At 43.0% G+C, this 25249-nt stretch overlaps 1 protein-coding gene across 4 annotated transcripts in view; it reads left to right on the plus strand.

The window, feature by feature from the left end:
* MAP2K5 (mitogen-activated protein kinase kinase 5) overlaps nucleotides 1–24930 on the plus strand; it is a 141047-nt gene extending 116117 nt beyond the window's left edge. For all 4 annotated transcript variants that reach the window (XM_010572110.1, XM_010572111.1, XM_010572112.1 and 1 more), the window contains 2 exons: nucleotides 659–704; nucleotides 23643–24930. In XM_010572110.1, coding sequence (XP_010570412.1) covers nucleotides 659–704; nucleotides 23643–23747 — 151 coding nt within the window. In that variant the 3' untranslated portion in view covers nucleotides 23748–24930. The remainder of the gene's footprint in view (nucleotides 1–658; nucleotides 705–23642) is intronic.
* The last annotated feature ends 319 nt before the right edge of the window (nucleotides 24931–25249 follow it).

A 25249-nucleotide genomic window follows, 5' to 3' on the forward strand; every position in this document is an offset into this window, starting at 1 on the left:
GCCAATTACGCCATAAACGCTGGCTGTTTAGATGTAATCCAATTAGTCAGTAGGCAGCTCCTGATGGTCACCTCTGTGCCATGTTATTGTGTTCCTTCATGCAGCTAAGCACAGCCTTCAATAGCTAATTGCACCTGTTGCACAGAAAACTAGGACTATTTGGATGAGAAACATGATCTTGTAAACAGGTTAATGCTGTGTAATGAACTATCACCCTGCAGTGTAATGGAAATAAATGTGGAAAAATTAAGGTAGAAACCCCAGGGTATTGTGCGTTCTCCTGAAGCTGTTTAGTGTTAGAGTTAAATTTCCCACCTGTTTGTATAATACTTTATGTCGAGCTATGTAATAATCCCTAGCAAAATGTACTGTGCCTTCTGAGCTGACTGGTTTTCAGTGATCTCTATATTTATACACTTCCACGGTTACAAACAGTGTAGACCACTACATCCCGTAAGGGAAGGGATGGGAGGGAAGGAAGAAATCCATTAACATTTTGGTGATTGTTGGGAACCTTGTCTTCCATTGACACATGATGCAGTTAAGAAGTACATTTAAATTCTTCGCTCTGTGTCAAAAGAGGGCATTTTCAGTATTTAAGCTGGTAGAATAAATAAGCAGTTGCTTATATGTGAACATTTTATTTTATGACACATAGCATGAAAAAGCAACCAAAGGAAAGGCCAGCACCTGAAGATTTAATGGTAAGTGAAACTTCACAGCCCCTCCGTATGTATTTATCTGTGAATACTTTATATCATGTATATAGAAGTGTATCCATTTTTTTCTACATTTTTCAGTATGTACAAATTTAAATCTAAACTCTTTCTGGCTTGTGCAGCAATTACATATTTACAGAGAGCACACAAACTAAAGGTGGAATTACGATTCCGCTGAAGTTGATGGGTATTTTGCTGTTACCTTCATCGTGGCCAAAACTTCACTTGTGATTTGGGGAATTAATACAGAACTTCCACAGCCAGTATCAGGTTTCAATCAAAAACATTTTGATGCTTAATACACAGTTTTTTCAGTTTGTATGTCCAGGGATTACAGCTAAATGTAGGTCTCTCTTTGTCGTCATTTGCCAGTCTTAACCTTTCAAAATCTGAAGATTGAAAACAGAGGATATGGTCAAAATAGTGTATTTTTAATGAAATGCAGGAGCCACTGTTTTCACCTGTATTCATGTAAAATGAAATTAGATTGGCTACAGAAGATTGAGTTAATATGTAGCTTTCGTCTATCCATAGAAGGGCTGTCAGTGTTGGAATCTGAGCTCAGAGACCACTTCTTTTCCTTGCAATTGTCATTTTTTCAGTAAGGCAATAATAGGGTACCTGCTCTCAAGCTGGTCCCTTGTGTCTGTGCATTTGGTGCAGAGTGTTGTTTTGACTGTTTTTAAGCAGCTAGAAAAATACTATCTCAAACAATTATTACAAATATTTACAGTAACTTATATGGTAGATAAGAGTTGTAGTCCCCTCTGACTCACATCAAATATCTTTGATTTTTAAATGTTTCCTTGCTTTTCTTTATATGCTGTGTTTCCTGTAACTTGGAGGCTTCCTTAAAATCATCATAATTTATTTTCTGTGCATTAAATATCTAGGAATAATTTTAACAAGGTAAGGACATTTGCATCGTCTCATTTCTTGCTTACATGCTGCAAACTGCAAGTAGCATAAACAAGTATTTCTATTGCAGCTATTCTCTAGTTAAAGGCTAATCTCTGAAGGTGCCCTGGGGCAGGTATCTCACAATCCAGACTAGTCTCAATTTAGATCCTGGTTAGTAAAGTATTTAACTGTGAATCTAATTTTAAGGATATTAACTTCAATAGATCTACATTTGAAGTAAGGCACCTGCTTAAATACCTCGGTAAAATGAGGCCTTAAAGTTTATCAGAGCCCCTCCACTTCGTGGTGTTGTGTGTTTCATATGAAAGGCTTACACTGCCTTATTTTGTCTTTTTTATTAACTTTTGATGGTTGGAAAATTCTTGCAGTTAGTCACATCTGAGAAAACTTGGAACAGGTTCTAGAGATGTAGACACATTTACCTTGTGCACTATTATGCTATGGCTGGATAGCTTAGCTATTAAAACAACGGAATAGGGTTTCATAAAACCTATATCTGTTTGTAAATGCATGTTTCAGTGATGCAATAGGCCTGCCACTTATAAATAAAACATCTGCAGATTGCACATACCCCCATAAGTATATATGTATGTTTGTAAGCAATAACACCACTCCAGGGTGTAGAGTCATAAAAATGAGGCCAAAGGGTGAGTGCCTGCAGTACCAGGGAAGTGCACAGATTTATCTTTACAACTACATGCCCTGGAGTGTGCTAGTCTCCTTTTAAGGAGGTATTTTGTAAAATAATTTTAAAATTATAGCAGCGCAGGAAAAAAAAAAAAAAAAGCCTTCCTACTTTTTAAACAAAATCTTTTGTTTAATGCATTTTTCCCCTCATGCTACTTTCTATTCAATTATAAATGAACTTGCAACAACAAGTACTAAAGCATGAGGTAGATGGCTGCTGAAATCAAGAAGTGACCCAGTCCTTGCCTGCAATGTGGCTGACCCTCATAAGCTGCCCTAAATTCCTTCCCCCAGCCTGATGGGACCAGAGCACCCTGTGCTTTTCTGTAACAGACTCACTATTACCTCAGTGGTTGCTCGCCAGTCAAGCCCTTTACATTCTTGCACTTAGCCAGCCTTGTCAAGGAGCACTTTATTTATAAAACTCATATGCATATATACATTAGCATAATATGTCTATAGACACAGCGTATCTGTACATACATATACATATGTGTATATAAATTACCATACTTTGTTGGAAAACAGGGCCAGAACAGAAGCTGTTACACATCCTCTGAATTCTAGAATTGCTCACCACAATATCCTAATTCTACATCATCTGTTTCTGAAACCTCTGTTGTAATTCTGACGGATATCTCCCTGTTAACTGTCGGAGTGGGGAGAGTGATGCAGATACTATCAGTGAAATCCTGGACTTGTCAAGGTCAGCTTACTGTTGAGTTAAATGAGAGCAGGATTTCACCTTGTTCATTGGGTTTGGTTTTGGGTTTTTTTATTTAGAAGAAATGTACTAGCAAGGATGAAAGGTGTAACGCGTAATCATTGTTAGCTTCAGACAAAACAGTGGAGTGCGGGCTTTCTCCCCTATGGACATTAACCGTACTGGAAGTCACTATTTTGTAACCAATTTAGTATAATTAAAGACTGAAAGCAAAATGAAGGGAGCAGAACATCAATCTTTTTCTACTCTCCTGATAATCGGTGAATTGTTAAATGCACTTTAAGAGCCGACTAACAATACCTGGAGTGCCAGATTGGCAACTCCAGTGAAGTCATGGGGTTACATCAGGGATGGATTTACCCTGTCTATCATGTTAGGAAGCCCTTTTTTATAGAAGTCACTATGCACATTTTGTCAGAAAATAGGGCCAAAGCCAAGGCTGTATGAAATTCCTATATAAAGTCAGGCTTTTTAGTACCATAGATATTCTTGTGCAAGTGAACACTGAATTTCCATAACAGCTGGCACAAATCAGGTTCCTGTATTTACCCTGACTCACTATGCCCTTTCTTCTATATACCCATCCACAAAACAAGATACATCAGTTGCTCTCTGTATACATAATCGATGATTTAATTGTTTCAAAGTATTTCAAATTAACAGACTTGTTCCACAGGAGTGAAAAAAAAGTAATTTCAGCAAGCAATGGGAAAATTGTCCATCCAAGGAAAGGAACAATCTTTATAATTCACCAGTGGTTATTCTGAACCTTGTGCTTACAGTGTCTGCTCTTTTGTCTCCAGTTTGTTCCCTCTTAAGAAGAGAAGGGCGTACAGTCAATTAAATTGAACATACTTCTGTTTCAGCACAGGGAAGACTGTACAACATCTTAGCATATTCCTCTGTCTCTCCTCTCTCCCCTTCCAACAAGAAAAGGAAAATCTCAACAATTCTTCCGTATAAAGATTTTTTTTTTTTTTCCCCCGTGAACTCCCTGTTTTCATCTAAAACATGGAGTTTTCTGGCATCAGAAGCCTGGCTCCCAGGGACATGCAGACATGCATGTATATTTAGCAGTTGTGATGTGGCGGTACGGGTAAGGTTTAAACTCCTACTCGTGCTGAGTGTATGGGTAGGCATCCGCGGGCTGGTTTGGCTCAGGAAGCTGTAGATCTGACTGTATTTACGGTATTTTTCAGAAGCTTTCCATTCTAAGCTCTATTTAATGGAATCTATGCATAGTAAGTAATCAGGTCAGAGAGAAGCAACATCCCCTGTTTGAGATCAATCGCTGGCTAATACTTTATCTAGGCCACTTTATTATCTCATGCTGATTCCATTCCCATTCTCCTCCTCCTTTGTAGCATGCACTTCAGCTGTGGTAAAAGTACGTATCGCATACATATTAAAAACATATACCCATTCTATCTGTATGTAAATGTGTGAGACACAGCTGGATATTGCAGGAGTTTGATTTACTAATAGTTATTATCTGTTCTAGCTGTTCAGAGGCAAAGAGAGTTTCAGAAAACAAGCTAGCGCAGAAATTGCCTTTATGATATCACTATCCTGCTTTGGTAATTGTTTAAAATCTCTTCTTTAGCTGGAAGCTTGGCCTTTTTATTTTGCAGATTGTATGTGCTTTTCAGAAAACCAGCAGAATTGTTGAAGTCTCTTGTCGAGTTTTTTGTTAATACAGCATTGAACTCTACCATGCTACGTAAGGCTATTTAAACGAAAGCGATTTACTTAAAGAAATTGTATTTGAAATACCAAATGTCAAGCACATAGCAGTTATTCCTTTATGCTTTCCCAAGGATGCATAAAAGTACAGTTTTTAGGATGCTGCTTGGATTTCTCAAGGAAAGTATTGGGCAGGGAGAGGCAATGCTTTTGGCCAAGGATACAGTCACCTTCTGCACTTGATTACTTTTGCACAGATCTAACAATTTTTGTTCAAGTCTCCCAATTTTAAATAAAACTACTGGCTTTTCTCCTTTTTTAAGTTTAAATAACTGATGCTTTTTATGTTGGTGTTTTATTAATTTAGAAGATTGGATGATAAATTGTACATCATCCGTGTCAAAACCACTGACCTGCTGGAAAACGTGTTGTTCTTTGGTTTTTTTTATTTTAATGCCTAGTGCAGTTTTGAAATTTCCCATTTCTATGCATTCAGCAATCCTTCTCTCCATTTCAGGAATAGCATTTAGACCAGGCACCCTGATCTCATTAGTTACAATGGGCATTTTTTCAGATAGACTGTTTGTTTGTATATTTAAATGTGTTAAGATATGTGTCAAGATATTACAGACTCTCAAAAATGGATTCTGGATGGCTGTTCCCCCATCTCCAACAAGCATAGGAAATTAAAAATGCAAAGCCTTTAAATTTTATTTTATATATATTTATTATATTTATTTATATATATATATATAAAAATTATATTTTAAGTAGCTATATTCTAGAAGGTCTGGACAGTAGCACTTCTTACCAGGTAGAGCTAAACTTGTTTGCAGCTCATTGTGTTAAACCATTGTTTGTAGCTCTTAGGAAACACTTTTATGGTTTAAACAAACAAATGGAGGATCAGCATAATCCTACCTGGATTCTCATATAAACCTTCAGAATAAAGCCAATGAAATACTGCCACTTATGTTTGTCAATAAAAGAGATTTCCCCCAGCAGCTAATTTGGCTTTTGCATTATAGCAGTGGCATCACTGACTGAGTATCAGAGATGGCTGTACAGGTTGGGTTTTTTGATGCTGTTAACTTTTGGGAAAGACCAGAGAGCCGTCTGCACTTTGCTTTTCACAAACACATCCTGTAAATCTTGTGAAGACAGCTTTACAGATAAATGTTTTCTGTCTGCACCTATCTAGATGTTTATGTGTCATTGCTGGATCGCAGTGAGCCAAGAATTTTTACTCTTTGGCTACTTAAAAGCGTTAGGGTTTTTTTCCTGAGCCAGTACAGGATCTCCTATCAGTGATGATTTGTCCAGCATAAAATTGTCCGTGCTTGAGTGATGGATAGCTTTGTTTGCAAACATTTAGACTCTCCTCTGTCACAATGATCCCAGTCGTTCACCCCATGACAAGGAGAAATTCTGACAGACACCAAAACACATGCCAGATGTGAAGGAAAGAGCGCTCTCCTCATTTCCCAAGGAAAAAAGTACAGAGCCAAGTATTTTAGCTGTTGTAAATATAGAATCATAGAATCGTTTAGGTTGGAAAAGACCTTTAAGATCATTGAGTCCAACCGTTAAATATATATGATAAATATTTAAGTGTATATCTTCAATCTATCAGTTCAGACATACAGTGGACAAGGAGTTCTGGATCAAATCCTGGATACACTGGAGGCGATGTCAGAATTTATATTGACTTCATTGACGCTAGGATTTCACACTGGGGTTCAGGATGCTCTTGTTACTTACTGTCTGTCATTATCTTCCTTGCTCAGGGTAGGTCAAGAGTTGGAAAAAAATATATATATTCTTTCAGGTGGCTGCATTGCTCAACCTATTGCCCACTCAGCTGAAATGGGGAAAGGTGGGTTATGGATCTTTCCCTCTCTCTCTTTCCCTCTGTCTTTAAAAAAAAAAAAAAAAAAGCCGTTTCTGTCCTTAGGGGTATGATTTGTTCTTCTTTGTCACTTGAGAAATCAGCTATCAAAATGGAGAAATACATTCTATCAGTGTCACTAAATCCAGCAATTACAGAAGACTAAGATTGTGACAAGGTTAACTTGTGAGCATGAGAGTTTTAAGCTGTTACATTCATTCACTGTCTTCTGCAGTCCCGTTGTTCATGCGACCACGGACTTTTTACAGAAAATGTGAAGATCAGACTTTCTAACGTGCCCTAAAGCTCTGCAATACACTAGCACTTTCCAGTGAAATGTTGAAAGAAGTAACTTGAGTTGGCTCGAAGAAGTATTGAAAATCTAAAGAAATTGGACAAAAACAAATTGGCAACGGCTTAGAGTGATACAGTTAATATTTTTGGTTACTTGAGTCTCCTGGGCTTTGCAGTTTAATTTGAGCAAATGTTTCATTTGGCACTTCTGGGGGTTCTGTAGTTCTCCAGGCACAGAGACAAATATTTACATCTCGCTCATTTTGATAGCAGAATTGCAAATCTTTCAGTTATGATACATAGAGAAGTTGTGCATTTGTCATGTTCATATTTTTATGTCAGCTGTCTTCCCTACATATTTATTAAAAAAAAAAAAAAAAACTGTTACATGTTCCAAAGTAAGAGCCATATCTTTAATTCCCAGAATATTTTCCTTCCTGTTCATTCCAAATTTATGAAGGAATTTGCTCTAACAGGCAACTGTTGAAATCTATGTACGATATTTATTTGTGTAATGAAACAGGAATTTTAAATTTATTCAAACACACTGCGTTGATTAAAATTGCTGGCATTTGTGTAGTACCAGCTACTTGTGGGTCTGTACTGCGATTAGCACCTCAAGATGCTCCTGCAGTATTAAATAAGTGTAATAATTGCCTATGAATAAGCAGAGTATAAAGCAGGAGATAGAGATATGGCTTCTTAGTGACCTGTGTGCATTATGCCTCAAATCCCTTAATCAGATTTGTGCCGGTTGATTCTTGCATCCGCAGAAATTCAGCTGGAGGATCAGGGCCTAAAGTAGTAAAAAATCAATTAATACTACTTTCTAATTTGTGCGGTTGACAAAAATGCATATAAATAGGGGGACATTTTTCTACTTAAGAGGGCTGCACTGAAAGATTTTTAATTGGATTTTCATTGTGATTGACAGCATTTGATTATGACAGTAACTTTATTTGGCTGGACTGTTATAGCCCTCTTGTTGGGGGGGGGGGGGTTGGGGTTTTTTTTTTTCCATCAAAGCTCTTTTTTATCCGCTGAATCCCAGCGGAGCAGCAGTGCCTGTGAAAGAGCCTTTTAGCACCTTTGTTGCAGCCATCCCTGGTGATGATTGGACCCAGCTGGTAGTAGATAAGAAAATGTGCCTTTCACAAAGAGGTTGCATCTCCCGTCTCCCTCGTTTCAATAATTTTAAGAGCCCCAGAAACCTGTTGAGGATTAGAAGTAGCTTTAGATGTGAAATGAGTGTTAAGTATTAGTAATCGGGAGATTAGGGCCCCGGGGACAATGGGAGATAAACAACTGCAATTAAGGCAAATCTGCCAGAGTAAACAAAATTTAGCAGAAACAGATGCCCTAACCATTTTGGGGGATTGATTGGAGGGCACCGAGGAATCGATTTTTGTCTTGTTTACACTTCCAAACCCCTGTGATAAACTGGGAGGCTAAATATTTCATACAGCCTGATTTTAGTTAATTTTTTTCCAGCTCCTCACAGTAGGCCTGCTCTCTTCTAACAGTGACCAGGCCCGAGTTTATTCAGCATTCACAGGGAGCAGCTAATTGTCTATGAAGGGCCCCTGTGTTTAAATGGGCTTGACAGGAATTTAAATTTTGTTTCAATCAACCTCTGTGCTCACAGCCTGCTCCAGTTTCTAATTTTTAAATTAAACCTGGGGTTTTTTTGGTTTTTTTTTTTTTTTTTTAAGCTGCGGCCTCTCCTCCAGAGCCGGCTGCTCGTGCTCCCACCCAAGGCAGCTGCCGCAGCACGGGAATGCGCAGGTTTATTAAGGCCGTAATAGCAAAGCACGACGAGCCGCAGCCGTGGAAAAGTTCATTGTCCCATAAATGTGCATCTGCCTGTTTGGATTTAATGGGAGATGCTGGGGTAAACGCTCGGCTGGTGTAAATCGGGACGGCTCCACCGGCGTCTGCCTGCACGGCTGGAGAGAGCCGGGGTTTCCACTGGGGAAAGGCTCCCGGTAGGGAACGGTGGCATTAAAATACAAGTCTGAGAATGGAAATGGTTTTCGTGGCCTCGGTCGTTTGTTCAGTGACCTTGTGAGAGATTCAAAGGAATTTTTTTTTTCCCCCCCCAAGCCAACTAGCGGTGATATATTTTGCTTTCTTCTCTGTGTTTTCAGCAGGGCTCCGCATGTTTATTCGGACATTGTTTCATACCTGTGCTTTTTTGGCTCCTGAGACGGGGTGATTTGACAGTATGTTCATGTTTGATCATTTACAACTTGCTTTATTTAGTCTCTTTACTAAATCTGGCAAACATGAGGATGTTACTTTGCACTAGATGCAGACGGTGTGTAGGCATGTAATGCAATATGATCGTACGGGGTACTTTTAAAAACAACTTGTTCATTTGCAGAAACTTCATCATGGAAATGCTAGCGAAGTGCGGGCTGTTTCATTCTCCCTTTTTGCTTCCAGCCAGATCATTTTCTAGGGTTTTTTCGGTTTGTTAGTTGCTGTTATTAGAGTGTATATGTGTGCAGACATGTGTATGCACACAGCATTTTTTACTCCAAGGTTTGGGTGAAAAACATTTAGGAGATTGTTTCTGTTTACTCCAGCTTAGTGATTTTCTTTCCATTTTCCCTGTCAGTAGAAAGCAGTTTCTCAAAACTTGGAGACAACAGTCGTTTTTATTAATTACCCTTCTTTCCCAGTCCAGGGGAACGCTTAGTCCCTGTTTGAAGGAAATATTATATCAACTTTCAATATCCGACTAGCTCTGTTTGGTGTCAGCAAGACTGTTCCTGTGCTTGCAGTGATACATGAACTGAAGACACTTCTGCAGGTACATCTACATTAACATTAGAGTTCAGGTCAGGTGTGCCTTTTTGGTGTGAATCTGCAGCTCTTTCAGAGCTACCACTCTTTCATTCTCATCACAGAGAGGTCTTGAAGCTCATGAATTGAATCAATATCAAATGAAACCAAACCAGAAGATGTGCTCCAGGCACACACCTAATGAGCTCCAGCTACTAATGGGCGCTGTGTCCGCAGACCAGACCAGAGCTGGTCAAAAGTAAAACCTCTTCCATCCCTGAAACACTGCACCAACCGTTACACTCTGCGGATCTGCTTCTGTTGTCGACAGCTTGCTAATGTTGACATACTCTATCAGCCTTGGGCCACTCTCTCTATTCCTCTTCTACAGCTCTTCTTAACCTCAGCGGCACTTGCAAAAGCACACTCCAATTATATTTCGGTTGCCTTAGTTTTTTTTAAGAGTCATCACAAAAAAAATACCTTTGCTGGGAGTTAGCTTGTTTTGTTAGCTAAGCACCAAGAGGCATGCCAAGCACAGTTATTGGTTTAACAGCAAATATCAAAAGCAAAACTGCTGTGGAAAGAATGATCTGCAGATGGGCAAATAGTCTCCTCTGTGTCACAGCCAAAACCAAAACTCTGTAGTAAATTTAAGACTAGTATATGCCACTGAAAGAGAACAGCAAAAATCAGGCCCACCCGTGTGTGTACCCGTGCACACCCTGGGGTCCTGCAATAGGAGGGGATTGAGTTGTTTGAAGTCAAGTCCACGCTATAGAAGTCAGAGGAGCTGCACTAGTTCCTGCTAATCTGACCTGAAAAAAAATTCCCTCTTGACCCTGAGTCCGGTGATGAGTTACCAGCCTGGACACATCAGTCAAGTGCACAAGAGGTCTCTGAGGACTGTTTTTAGGGCCACTAGCACATTGTTTGGCTATGGCCAATGTTCAGAGCTTCAGAAGAAGGTTGAAAAAAGGATTTTAATCATAATGGAAGGATCTGTATTGCTGTTTAAAAATGGAAATTCAGGTGTGATGTGTGGACAGTTCCTCTTCAGGTTAAGGTTTTCAGGTTTAAGTTAAACTGTTCTTCCTCTTGGTCCATCCATTACACTTGGGGACTGCCAATATTTAAAGACAAATTCTGTAAATTTCAGCAGAATTTTGGTGCAACAAAAAAACTAAACCAGCTGAAAATCACTTGGGATTAACTTTATCACATAACAAGTAAAAGTGCATTGGTAAAAGTTAATCTACAAACAGATAAATAATACGAGGGGAAAAAAAAAGGAATCCCCCCCCAAAAAAAAGGATAAACAAGAAATATAGCTTCAAGACTGCACCGCTTAGTAGTGTTATCCATTTATCTTTCTTTGATACATTTTGTATCATCTTTTCACTGTCTTAAATATCATCAGAGGGATAAAATCATTAGTGTGCTAATCTAGATAGCCATAGTTCTAACACTGACCTAGGCTAATCTGCCTTTGCAATTTCAAGAACTATGTTTGACTCCTCTGAAAGTAACCTTAAATTGTAGTCTTGTAAGAATTCCAGAGCTGTATCCTTCACTCCTTCTCCTAATGAGGTTATGACCAAATGCTCATTATAATTGCTTTAGACTCCTTTTAATTTTCAAGCTTATTAATCATAAGAAGAGTTATTTAAAATTGCATAAATTAATCTTAGATTAAAAGCCCATCAAAGCCTCGAAACAATTAAGAATAAGTAGGATTTCCCTGGGGCAGCAAGTTTTATTTTAATAGTGTAGTCAGGTGGATATCAGAACATTGAAGTATGGTAGTGATTAATGTATGCAAAATTTAAATGAGAGTTTTTAAATGGCAAATCTAAATCACATATTGACCTAACTGTAGGCTTTAACTGCATTGTCTGTCATATATTTAAACTGTTTAGTAATCAACATTTTAATTACAGTGTATGTTAGGGAGGCCACGCAACAAACAAAACTCACCACTTCCCAACACTCTGCATGGAACTGTTTAGCAGGCTGGGGCTGTGCTGTTAGCTGCACAGAATAAGGAATGAGGAAAGAGAGCAGAAACTTCAAGGAGACTAATGATACTTGATTTTACTTATGGATGTGTTCTTGTCCTTGCTTCATCTCTGCCCAGAAAACACCACCGATCGATGCAGCTTTCTGGCCCTCCTTGCTACCCCCACCGTTCTCTAGGCAAATTGGTCCTTTCTGCTCTCTGAGCTGGCAGAAGCTACAGGTGATGTCCTCATGGGGGTGGGAAGTTCTGTGAAAACACTACCTTCTGGGTGCCTTTGTCTTCTGACTCTTGGAGTCCCTGTGCCCTCAGCCTGCCTCTGCCACCCAAGCTTTGCAGGCTCCTGCAGACCTTTTGAAGCACTGTGTCTTTGGCCCCTGCTATGGGAGATTTCACTCTAGCAGCCAGACGAGAACAGGCTCTTAGGGATGCTGAATTCCTTACCAAGCACAGCGAGAGGCAGTCCTTGCCCTGAATAGTCGCTATTCTGGGGATAGGAACTGGGAGAGAGAACTGGGCCAGTAAACACTTGGTCCCAGATCAAACGCAGCCATGAAAGTACATAGGAAAAGCTGGTACTTTGTGGCTAAACTTGATGTGATTTGATATATGCAGTCCCATCGCTGCAGGTGCTGCATGGAAGAGACAAGGAGGCTTCATTTCTGGAGGAGAGTGTCTCTCAAAGCAAGGGTTGACCTTGCTGGCGCTTTGGGACACGGGGGTCATACTTTCTAGACATGCATACTAAGCTAAGCCTCCCAGCCCCTGCTGTTTCAAGCACTTCAGGCACTCACCTTTGTTTTTTTTAAAGGGTTACCTCCCATGGTCAAAACACATCCTAAAATTGCAAAAGTGAAACAAGAGATGCAAGAGCTAGATCACACTTAAATAGTGTCCCACAAGCTCTTTTTGCCCATGTACATATTCTGTGTCTCCATGGATCAATGCGAGTGTCTGAAGCCTTCAGATTTTTTTACCCCACTCAAGCCTTAGAAGCAAGCAATGGAGGGAAGCCTGCTGCATGGAGCAGCCCCTGAGGAGGACTCTGACACCTTCTGTGCCTGTGAATTAACAATGTTTTGGGAGTCAGCAATAGAGTATTGGCCTGAGGATTCCTCACTGCTATTCCTGGCTGTGGGAGCAGAAATCGGCCTTGTGGATAGCTAGCACAGATAATTAGAACAGCATTTAGTTTGTCTTGTCCTTGGAGGCAGGAGCTCTAGATGTAAAATCCGCCACTACTGGAGGCAGTGGTAGAGTGTTGAAATCTTAGATGTGCTGAGGTCACTAGAGGGGGACACCGGGTCAGTCCGGGGTAGTTTGGGTTACTCAGCACTTCGTGTTTCCAGGCATCCTGGGAAGATAGTACAGCTCCAGTGCTGAGATTTGGATTTGTCCTTTTGGAGGTCCAACTTATGTTCCCATTAAACATGTGAATGGGCAAGAATTTTCCCTCGAGTATGTGCCCTCAGTTAATGACAAGAGCTGTAAATAGCATAGACACATTGGTAGCGATGGGAGAACTAGCTGGGGTGATAACTGTGGTGTGCTGTTTTACAGCCAAGTTCTTATTTTGCAGAATTGCAGGGCTTGCGCTCCTTCAACCAGCTAGGGATGAGCTGCCAGCCAGACTTTCTGATTTAACGTTTGTGCTGTGGCCATCTGATCAAGCTTGCCGTTAAACAAAGAGGACACCTGCAGTGGAGGAAGGCATGGGACATCCCAGCTGATTCAGGAGCACGAGAAGTGTCATGATTTGATCACGTTTTATGCTGAGTTACTGCAGACACAGGCTGGAGTTCTGCCGAATGGCTCTCAAACGTGGTGATGTTGGGTGGAAGTGGGTGCAGATGCAAACAGACAGGTCCCAGGTGTCTTGCAGGCAGCGATGGGGCTGTGCAGAGCTGGGTCAGAGGATGCTCTTCCTAGGCCTCAACTCCTACTGCCAGGGAAGCCTTACCAGTGTCCTCGGGGATTGGGGGATGGCAGGGAAGGGGAGCAGGTTTCCAGTTTTCATTTTATTCTTAAAAGGTGCCCCAGTGCTCAGAGGTGCCATGTTTTGTGCAGGAAAAGCTCTGTGTTGATGTATCCAATGCACCACAGAGACATTCAGTGCTGCAAAGCAGTGATGTGCCATTTCTAATACTGCCTAATAAACTGCTCCATTGTCTTCTCCCTCCCCCCTTTAAAAAATGGCATCAAAATTGCATGTTAAGCGGAGAGTGAGCTTCCCTTAAAGCAGCCTGTAGCCATCAGTAATATTTATTTTCTCTATTTGTTTTAAGCCTGTGAAGACTGTGGTTTCCTCCATACTGTCCTGATGGAGCCCTGACCAGCAAGCGTGCAATGCCCCTAGCCCTAATGTGCCATTAATGATAGGTTAATGTACAGTATAATGTTTTTTGGACTATGGGTTCATTACACTTCTGAGTGCAAGGTCCTTCTGCAGAGCGCCCAAGGTCCCATTGCATTATATCATGCAATAAAAATACCCTTTTCATATCACACACTAATAAACTGTATTTGAAATGCTGTCTAAGGGCACTGCCATTGTCTTGATAGTCTGTGTCTGCAACAGTTGGGATCTTTTTATTATGGTTTCTGTTATGCTGAATTCAAATTTTTAAATGAAATGCATAATTTGTCTGTGCTTCTTTGTAATAAATGGAGCACAGTCCTTTAACTGCACAGTCTGGGAGGATTCCTGTAAAAGAGAGCATTAAAAGGATGGCACTGTTGCAACCAACAGCAATGCTGCTTATTTCCTAATGTACCTTGCGTAAGCATGAGGGCCTTTATTGTCATTTCTAATTTGCTAGGTCTTGTGGTTACGTTTGGGTGTCATGTCATCGTTAACATAAGACCTTGGTCCCTCAAATGGTGTCCCTACTTCCTCCTCTGTATTCATATGGTTTACGTTAACGTCTGTCTTTGCAGCTCGTTCCTGGCTGCAGGGAAGACGGGCTTTCAGCATGTTGACAGGCAGCCCCCAAGTGTTTGCGGCAGTGGCTATAGCCAGTGCTGGCTGTGCTGGTTCTCCTGCCCGTGGCATTGGAGCGGCAGTAGTGCTCCCTCAGACCGCATGAGCAGTACAGCACAGGGTGCCTCGATGGCACAGCTGGCGCTGGCCTTGGCCGTGTAGGATTGAAAGTCAGGGCTTGGCTCTTCTTGCCACGGAGGAGAAAAGAAGGAGGGAGAGCAGCACCCTGGGAACTCAGTGCTGCTTTTGCTGTTGCCAAAGCAGTAGGAGATACCGAGGTGGTGCCATGGGGGCACCTGGCTGTGATCCTGGCAGTAAGCACAGTCCTTCCAGCCCGGCTGTGGCATGGGCAGGAAAGCCATGGCCCTGCTCATCTCCCTGTGCAATCTGTTGCTCAAGCCACAGCCACCTCGTAGATCAAGGGGATGAGGGATGGTGTTCCCAGGTTCCTCCCCTAACCTTCATGTCCTCCTGCAGTGGTGCAGCTCTCTGTGCTGGCTCAGGTGCCCCTGGGCAATTCCTACCATGGCAATGCAGTGAGCAAGTACTGACCCTGGCGTATAATCCAGGAGAGCTCAGAGTAGGTCATGCTGCCCTCCCCAATTAACCTCTCACTGCCCCAGTGAAAAAAATACAAGATGACGATGTTGTGGGTTAGATCTGGATGCGCTGTCAAAAAAGAGCAGTATCACTGAGCACCATTTGGAATTAAGGTTCCTGTCTGTGTCCTCCCCGTCCCCCTCATGTTCTCTGCCTCAGGAAGCACCACCTTGTCATTTTTGCAGATTCAGAAGGAAATTTGTGACTGACCGGTATTTCATGTTGGCAATGTACTTTGTCGCCATCCTGGCTAAGGTTCGTAGCCACCTTTTTCATGGACCTTTTAAACCAGTCTCACAGTAAACACTCACTTGTTTTATGCCTGGAGAGTCCTCTGAAATCACAGAAGCATTGCTTAAGGGATATTATTTATTGTCTGCCTCTCCTTTGGCAGCGTTTAGGAGCCTCAGTGCTGGTCTAAACCTCCTTGGTGCTCTCCAGACAGAAGGATTTTATAGTCAGTGGCAGAGGAACCTATTTATGGGTGAGACTCTTGTGAAGCTTTGATCTTCCCTGGACTTGTGTATGAGAGGTGGTGTAAGCTGTTACGTATGCATTAGACTAAATTGCTGAAAGGATTCCGGTAGCCCAGATGCGGGGCTGTGGGTGATGCACAGGTCTTGTATTAGGGCTGTGTCCCAGGGGAACTTCGTCTTCCCTGGACAGTTCACCCTCACTCCTACCAGCGATACCAGCAAGCAGATCCGGAGCAGAGCTGCATGTGGGCACCTGGTGCTGGAAAAGGCCCGTGTGTCTGCAGTCCTGCTGAGGATGTGGTGTAAAGTCTGTTGCAATAAGCTCTGGGTGGGTTAATATCAGAAACGAAGATTCCTCGGGCTGGAGGAGAAGGCCATGAAAGCAAATTGCTGAATTTTAAGGGTAGGTAAAATTACAGAACTTTTACCCTTGAATAATGGCAATTTAATTGACTGGGCTAAATGATTGATGGTTTGTGAGCAATGAGTTCGAATTACCAGGGTTGTGTGTTCAGGGGGGCACTGCCCTTTTAATTTCATGTCAGATATTTAAATCGTTTACATCACCCTCTGTGAGGCGCTCCCCTTTGAAAGAGTTAACCTGTCTGGTGGGACACTGCAACTTGAGAAATGTACCCTTTATCAAGTGAACGAGATGCGACAAGTTCATTTAAAAAGCCTGGTTTGTCATTGTTTATCTAATTTTCAGAGTTGACACACAAAATTAGGCTGGCTGACACTCACTCTGGGGCTATCCCTGGACCTGTCCTGCCTGACCTTTTCGGCTCCAAGCTGCTGTGCGCTCGCCAGCGGCTGCTTCCCCTTGGCTGCAGAAATCGCTGTGCAGCTGTGCATCCTACTGAGCCAAACCCCTGGCCAGGGTAAGGCAGGCCAGTACCTGGCCAGTCTGGGGAAGCAGTTTGGTGGTGGCTTTTCAACCTATTTTCTGCTGCTTGGGTCTGCTGGACGTACTGATTGCCAGGTATTTTTAAGGATGGGTATTTAAGAATTGGCAAGGAGGTGGTTACTGCTTTGTAATGAACATGCATAGAAGTCTGAGCAAATATGAAACGCGTGGGGATGGTATCAGGTCTGTCATGGGGACGTCCCGCGATACCTTCAGGCTTCTCTCATGAGCATCTCTTTCCGTGCTGTCGTGCTTCCCTCCGTGATTACGCCTGTCAGTGTTGCAGTGAGCTCCTGCACATTACTGAGACTCAAATGTTGGCTGAACCATCACTGGTAGGGCATGAACAGTCTCCATTACAGTGATTTTACTAAGGAAGGTTTAATATCAGTCTCTTACTTGCCAATTCACAGTGGACGTAAGTGCCAGTATAGAAGAGCTGTGCTCTCTGCTGATGTTAGCGTGCTGCTGGAGCAGGAGAGCTGGGTACAGCTCAGCACCCCGACTGCTGCTGCCCAGGGGGATGTGAATGCAGGGCTGATCTGTGCTGGAAGCCAGCTAACTTCCCCACATCAAAAAAACAGGTGGATGGATGCTGCAAAAAAAGCATGCACACCACACCAAGCAGAGAGTCTAATCTCACCGGGGCAGTGAGAAACCGGCTGCTACAACAGAAAACACATTTCAAGCTTCCACACGTTTAACTTTTTTCAGTGTTACTTTGCAAAGCAAAATAAATCTGTATGGGAATATTTAAATACAGCAGGTTGCTTGTATTTGTTTTAGAAGATATTGCTCACTGTTGAAGTCAGGGCTGGGACTTTTATTTGTGGCTGAGACACTCAGTGGCCAGAAATTATTAATAGTGTCCAAGCTGTTGTGACTTTCATTTTTTTTCTTTCTTGAGGTGACAATTTATCCCAGCCCCATCCTGCAGCCTGAGCATGCACTAGACCTGGAATGGTGCAGCTGCATTTGTCCTTTAGCAGTTTTGATTTTTACCTGGTTTTTTTTCCCTTCTTCCTTCCTTCCCTCCCTGTCTAATCTCCCTGCCCCTTCTCTCCACTCTCCCTTCCAAAGATATCTCCAGTTTAAGGCTCTGGTTTCTGAGGTGTGCGTGTTTTGGACTGCGGGCCTTAATGGTTGCAGTACTCTGGATGCCTGAAAAGGGGGAAATGGGGGACTAGATGCTGAATAGTGGCAAAATGCAGACAACCCGTCAGGATGACTTTATGAAGAAGTCGCTAAGAGCAGAAGAGACAGTGGCTGGAGACTTTGGAGAAAATCTTAAATGTTTTTCCTGAGACGTATCTGGATGCTAAGCCAGGCGCAAGTCCCTCTTACATAGTTTGTACTGCATTTTCACTTCAAATGTTGCTGTAAGCAGACCAAAGCCAAGTTTGATGGACTTGTGCATTGTCCACAATTCTGTATTGCTCTTTGATGTATTTTTTTTTATTGCAGTTGCAGGCATGACTGCAGCAGGCAAGATGCTGCTGAGCAAGATGGGGTCTAGCAAGGTCAGGTATTAGAAGCAGCAAAGTGGTTTTGGCGTAGACTTCAGCACAGGCCGTCCATGGACATTGCACATCCTTGGGCCACTTGTGACCTCCTTGCTCTTGGTGCCTGACCTGAACATGCCATGGGCTGTCCACCCAGATTTGTAAAGACAGGTCCCACTGACACTAGTCTTAGTTTTGGTGGAAATCTCTGTTCTCCCATTCCTTATTTAAAAACAAAACAAAACAAAAAAAACAAAAACAAAACAAAACAAAAAACAAGCACCAGATTCTGAAAAACAGCTTCTAGTAAAAACATCCCTTCAGTCTGAGAAAAATCCTCACTAGAGCAGTATAATCTAAAAACAGGGGAAATCTAAAGAGTAGTTTCAATTTAAACTTATTCCTAGGGAGAAAAGTGAGTGTGTAAAATCCCAGGCTTCAGTGAAATAACCTCACAAAACAAAGCAAATAGGGTGAGCAGTATGGCTAGCTGATGTTTTCAACCTTGCATAGCCTGCAATTTCGCTTTGCATGTTGTGAGTAGCTTAAATGCAAGGATATACTGGGTGTGAGATGTGTTCCTCTGCGGGGAGTCTCTCCATCGTAAAGGAGATTCATGGTAGAAGCGGACTGGCTTTAATAGCTGTTTTTTAATTGCCCCAATGCATCTGCTCTTCCTTGTCTGTGGGCTCTTGATTGTTTTTCCCTAGTTCTCACTACTGTCCTTGACCGTTGTTTTGTTTAAGAGGTGAAACAGCTACTTCTAGGATACTGGCTTATAATAAGCATTTACCTTACTCTTGCACCTTTTGCACCCCAAAATACTGAAGTGCTGGACAAACCACGCTTGCACTGATTCTCACAGCACTCTCATGAGACAGCAGACTCATTTATTCCCTTTTTAACTATGAGGCTGAGGGAGATTAAGCAGCTTTGTGAAGGTCATGCTGGAAAGGATGTGGCAGCTTGGGAATAAATGCCAGGACTCCTGTCACTGGGTTCCCCACTGTGCCCTCTTCTGAGTTGTTTTCATAGGTAGGAACCAAGTAAAACCAGGAATATTTCAGATTGAATTTCTTTAGTAAAATGATGAAACCCAAACATATGTGGGATGTCTGGAATAGGAGGTAAAAAAAGAAGGGTGCTGTCTTTCTTTAGTGTTGTTCCTGATGTTAGACATTCAAGACCAAAGCTAAAGATTTTTAGTAGCCAGGTGTTGGAAGAAAAAAGACATTGTCCATATGCTCAGTGCCGCAAGCATCTGTGTACTTAAATGCATCACTTTAAGATCATCCATCTTCTGTTGGTAGCATTGAACTGTCTGCTGCCATCCTCAAAGCTCTCCAATGGACTCTGGTACCTCTGGATACATTGTTCTTCCTTGGTGGACCATTTTCCAAGCAACAGCTGAGTGTGAGCACACACACATCTGCCTGGATGGGAAATTCAGAGCGCTCTGACAAATTTAAAGTTACTGTCTACAGCTAAGAATGACTGAAAGGAAGCAATTTGCTTCAAAAAATTGAATATTGGGGGAAAACATCTATTTCTGTACCAGTTACAAAGAGCAAACTCAGAAAGGTCGATTACAATGGCAGGTAGCAGCTGCCCACAATTTCAAAGGCCTGGAGATAAAATGAAGGGCTTGCAGCTTGAGCCTGGTGGGAAGCACTAACAAATCTGAGAAGGGGAAAGCAAGTTCTCTGAACTGACTTTGCTTTGGAAACCTGTAATCACACAAGAGTTGCACTGCAGCCTCCCATTTGCAGGAGTCGGGTGATCTTGCATCTGCAGGCTTCGGCATCTCAGTGATTGTTTTCTGTGGGATGTGCACATCCACACGTATGTGGGCTTTCACACAAAAGGAGTTTTACATCGAAAAACTCACGAGCTTTCTTCAGACTGCAACCATGCCGTTTCTGTTGTAGCTTCATCCTAGTCACTGCGGTGTCTTTTAGATTCTGTAGGCTTTTGGTGTGGCTTTTTTTTCCCCTATTTCAAATTTGAGTTACAGACTGAGCAGGCTGACGCTTTCCATGGGGGAAAAAGCAGGGCAGCTGCTGGATTGAAGCCTGCACTGCAAATGTAAGGCGTTCCCAAAGGCTGTGTATTGTGTGCAACTGGTAAATAAAGAAATCCAAGAAGGAGCGGAGGCCACCAGCCTGACCTGTTCATGCTGATACTGGAGAGGAAACCCATGAGTGTAGTTTCTCCCTGTTGAGGCTGAAATACCGACTGTTGCTGTGATAGACATTGCAGGGCAATGAATGAACGCTGGAGAAGAAACACATGTGGGGTATGACCAGTCCTAGTACATCTTGCACACCCAGTCACCAGCACCGTGCTCTGCCTGTGGTGTAGTTCTTGCACTAGCAGATCATAACAGACCTTTCTACATCGTGGGTTTTGCTAACACAGTTATGCCAGCAGCTGTTGAAATTATTCATATACTCACTGATGATCAGCAGTGAGGTTTGTTGGGAGGTGACTGGAATATAGTTGTTTAGATTAAATTATCTTCTCTCTGCCAAGGTCTGGCCATGAACCTATGCGGTCTCTTACACTCTGATGAGTGAATGGGGAAAAGTTTCATTTAAGTAGTTCCAAAGTAAAATCTGTTTCATTGCTGAGAGATTAAGCCACTAAATGTCCTGACTGGTGCAGCTGTCTCCTACCACCTCCCAGCTCTTTATTAGCTTACAGGCAAACTTACTTCTCTTTTTTTCCCCACTTTCAGGGTCTTTCTCTCACATTTTTTTAACCATATCCTCTTGTCCCAAGTCCGCAGGCTGTACCACCTCAACTCCCACTAGTTTAATTGTGGGAATTAGTCCTTTGAGATGAATGCAAATGAGAACTGGCTCCCAACAACTATTGATGAGTTCACCTTTATGTGTTTATTAGCTTTGTCTTGCCTCTTGCTATGGTGTTCCTCCATCTACATGGAGAAGGAGCCACATCTGCAGTGCTCCCCAACCAAGGGAGTACAGCGGAGATTGCAATGTGAGAGGAAATAAAGACCAAGTAATATGCTAATTTCGTGGGCTACAGGGACCTGTAGCTGCCTGTTTGGGGACCCTACTGGCATGGACATTGCTATGTGTTGGTTTTCTTTGAGCTTAAAACACAATATGGCAGAGCTCATCGGCACCTCTGCTAATCCAGGCAGCAGAGCGGCAGTGTCTTTCTTGCTGGACCAGGACCCTTTTCAAGTTGATGTGTTGGGTGCCAGGAAGTTGCTGAGATGGGAGATAAGATTTGAGCTGGGCTCTGCTACACATATGCAGGCTTGTGTTGCGACGACTCTTGCATTGCCCCTTCCTTGCATTGCCTTTCCCAAAAGCCTCTGGAGGTGCAGCCAGTGTCCCATGGATGCACACACGGAGAGGGAAAGCTGCTGTTCTGCTAAGTCCTGGGGTTGTGGCAGGCAGGGGCCCGTGCTGCAAAGAAACTCAGGCGCAGGGCTGTTCAGCAGCTTTCAGGGCACCTGAAGCTAGTGTGGCGGAATAAACCACTTGAGACATTTGTAGAACTTTATGGCGTAGTTGGTGTGTCATGTTCTCCTCGTGGTGGGCTTCTTGCTCAGCGAAGTCACTCCACCAGAGTATTCCTTCTGTCTTTCCTCTATGAGGTTAACTGGGAAAGCAACTGAGCTGGTCCCAGTAAGATCTGAAGAAGGGCTCTCCACGTCTCAGACTTCTCCCTACAAAGTTCTAGCTGAGATTTCCAGCCATCCCAAAGAGTTGAAGCAACAGTGTCTCGCGCTTGCTCCATAATTCTTGAAGATAATGGCATATTTTATTCCCGTGGCTCCTGTGTTTGCTGGCCCTGGCCCACAGAGTGTTTTATTGCTTGGAGCTGATGCCGCGAGGATTTATTGTGCTCTATTTAGCCCGGTGCTGCTTCATTGCTCCACTCAGTGCCATCCTAACCCAGCCAACGACCAGGCTTCCCGGGCCCCGCGTCAGACCCGCTCTCGCTCTCCGTGTGCCGATTGCTGTTGTTCACCGCCGCGGCTGGCGTCAGGCTGCACGCGCTGGTAATTCCCACACGTACGTCACCCTTCCCAAAGGCTCCCCGACAGATCTACTCTGATTCCTTTCAGGCGTTGTTTGCAAGAGCTATGAAGTTTAGTGTTGCAAAAACTGAGCTGCTTTTGAGTGATTTGGAGTAGAGGTTTTCATCATCTGTGATGATTTCTCCTGGCGATTGCTTTCTTTCAGTCATTTATGTAATTGCCGTACTCGGTTTCCTGTGGATTTTTATACTTCATTTGAGATTCATCTGAAGATGGCATGTTCCCATCTCTAGGAATGTGGCCAGATTGAGACATGAGCTGCCTAAGCTGGCTGCTGAAATTGCAGGCCATATTTTTGTTTCATCCTGAGATGCTGTTCTGATTTTCCAAGGTGTCTAAGACACAGTCTTCCAGCACCTGCAGTAGCCATATAATTCACGGCCGAGAATATTTTATAGTTATCCCTCTTTCCATTGTACTTAATTCCCACAATAGCTTCTCATGAAGACCCGCTTCAGTTATACTTAGGTGATATTTTCGTTTCTGTATCAACTGATCACTCCAAATGACATGTGCTAGCATGTATGTGCATGAACAAATCCCTTTCCTTACGGACGCTGTGAGTGCTTCAGAGCCTGGCGCCTGCTCCTGCTGCATCTGCAGGCACAGAGCTCAGTGACCAAGTAACAAAAGGAATTCAACACTTGGAGGGATATTGTTTTTTTCCTAGGTAATTTGTAGGACCATCTATTTAAGGGATGCCTGTGCACAGGGTAAGGCATAAGGTTTCCACTGATAAAAGTCAAGGGCGCGAAGGTAAGCGAATGTGGCATTTGTACAGCTGCGTGTTTTCATATGCCCAGTGGCACGGTTCAGTTTCTGCCCCACAAACAAAGTAGTCCATGTTGTGAGCGCAGACTGCCCTTACGCTTTCCTTTAGACAAAGGAGCGTGTTACATTAATACATGTGAATGAGCTGCACAAGGGGGCTGTTGAAGAGAGAAATTTTAAGAGATCGCAGACCTTTACAAGCAAACCAGTAGGTTAGTGTTTTTGTGAGGATATCTTTTTACCAAAACATCATTTAGAAGTTGAACAGCCTGGCAGGCCATGCTAGAAAGGAGCTGGTTCAAAACACAATGAGCTAATCGAACATTTAAAAAAAAAAATGGTATTTTAAAGGAGTGCTAGGCTAAGGCCTCAGTAAAGAGGCTGGGTTCCCCCAGCCCTCCCTTCTCTGTATGAACGATGTACGTGGATAACATGGATCCAAGAAGAAGTTCACTGGTTTGAATCACTGGTTTATTGCATTTTTATGACTGTAACCACAGGATGTTCTAATGTATTTTTTCCAAAAAAAATTTAAAAAAAAAAAATTGGGGGGTGTCACAGGAAGGGTTGTGTTTATCTTGGCTAAGTCTGCCTATCCCGCTTTCCAGGGCCACCCATTCATCGTGCAGTACAACGATGGGAATGCAGAAGTCGTGTCCATGTGGGTGTGCAGGATGCTTGAGGAACGGCGATCAACCCAAGGACCACAGTGAGCTGGACTGGCTCACAGCAATGCACAAGACAACAGCTCATCCTGGACTAGCAGCACCAGCCCCACGCTTCAGACTCTCAGTCTCTCTGGATCATATTTTACTAAAAATATTTTCTAGAAGCATCAACAAAATCTTTCAGGATATTTGTTGCTGCCTTTCCCTCAACACCACATTAAGGGATTTTCTTCCCACATTTCTTTTGTTGCTGAGCAATTTAATGTCCTCAGATTATCTTCAGTTAAATTGTACACAGCCTTAAAGCAAGTATTTTATATCTATATTTTTTTGTTATCGAATGTATTGTATATTTCCTGGCTCCAGAGTATTTTTTAACTGTTAGTCTTTTGCTATTGTATGAATGACACGCTGAGTGTTCAGAGGATTTCGGCAGGAGTTGTTGGCTGTCTTTGAGTGCAGACATCCACAAAATGCTGATTTTAAATGTAAAACAAAAGCAAAGAATGAAAAAAAACAAAAGTAGCTGGACTTGCCCATCCTGCAAGGAGGTGAGGGATTGCCCTTCCAGAGGAAAAGCATGGCGGAGAGATCAGCATCACGCTATCAAATGACCGGTGGTGCCTCTGCTGCCAGTCGCCTGCTGCTGTGGCTCGGGTTTGCTGGGAGGGCCAAGCAAGAAAGACAATGCAACAAGCTGGTGTGTGCAAAGAGCATCCATGCTCAGGCACTGCAGGCTGATCCGTAAGCGCAGAAAGGTTTTGCTGATGTGGAAAGAGGTGAGGCGAAAGAAGACGGCACTCTCCGCAACAGGGAGTAGGGGTGCCGCTGGGTGAGCACCAGCCAGAGCTGGCAGCCCCAGAGCCACGCACAGTCGCCATGGGCTGTTGGCCTCTGGCTGCAAAGGGAGAGCAGCCCCGAGCACAGGGAGTTTGTGAACAGCAGCAACACGGCGTGAGGTTCTGCCCATGCCGCACAAGGAAGCCAGGGGCCACGGCACAGGCTTGCATAGTGTCCCATGAGCTGGGGGGCGGGAAGAGAGCCTGCACAGAGGGGCCCAGGCCGTGGGGTGCCACTTGCCCTCGTGGCCAGAGAACAGGCTGCAGGGTTTTACTTACTGTCACAGCAGTTCGCAGCTTGCTTGGAAGCGTCTTGCCTTTCTCAGCTCTACCTTGATTGCTTATTTTCTTACATCAGAGTTGCTGCACGATGGGTGCAGCTGGGTCAAGCAAAGGCTCCCAGGTTTGCTCTTACCATAAAGGAAAGAAGAACAATTGCAATGTCTCTGCTGTGTTTCTTACTCCTGCAGTTTCTGTGTACATTTCCACAACAGACTGACACAGATTTAACCAGTCCTTATGTTAAGATGCATATTAAAAAAAAACACAGAAGAGAGGAGGACCATGAAAGGCAGGGTTGGTGTGTGCGCCTTGGGTGGGGGAGGAGGTTGGGGCTTTTGTTTGCTTGTCTTAGCATTAGAAATAAACTTTTGCTAAAAAAAAAAAGCTCAGGTAGTTTATTATATACCAGCAGCTTAAAAAAAACCC

Source organism: Haliaeetus leucocephalus, unplaced genomic scaffold (genome assembly GCF_000737465.1).
Source record: "Haliaeetus leucocephalus isolate CR32 unplaced genomic scaffold, Haliaeetus_leucocephalus-4.0 Scaffold339, whole genome shotgun sequence".
NCBI lineage: Eukaryota > Metazoa > Chordata > Aves > Accipitriformes > Accipitridae > Haliaeetus > Haliaeetus leucocephalus.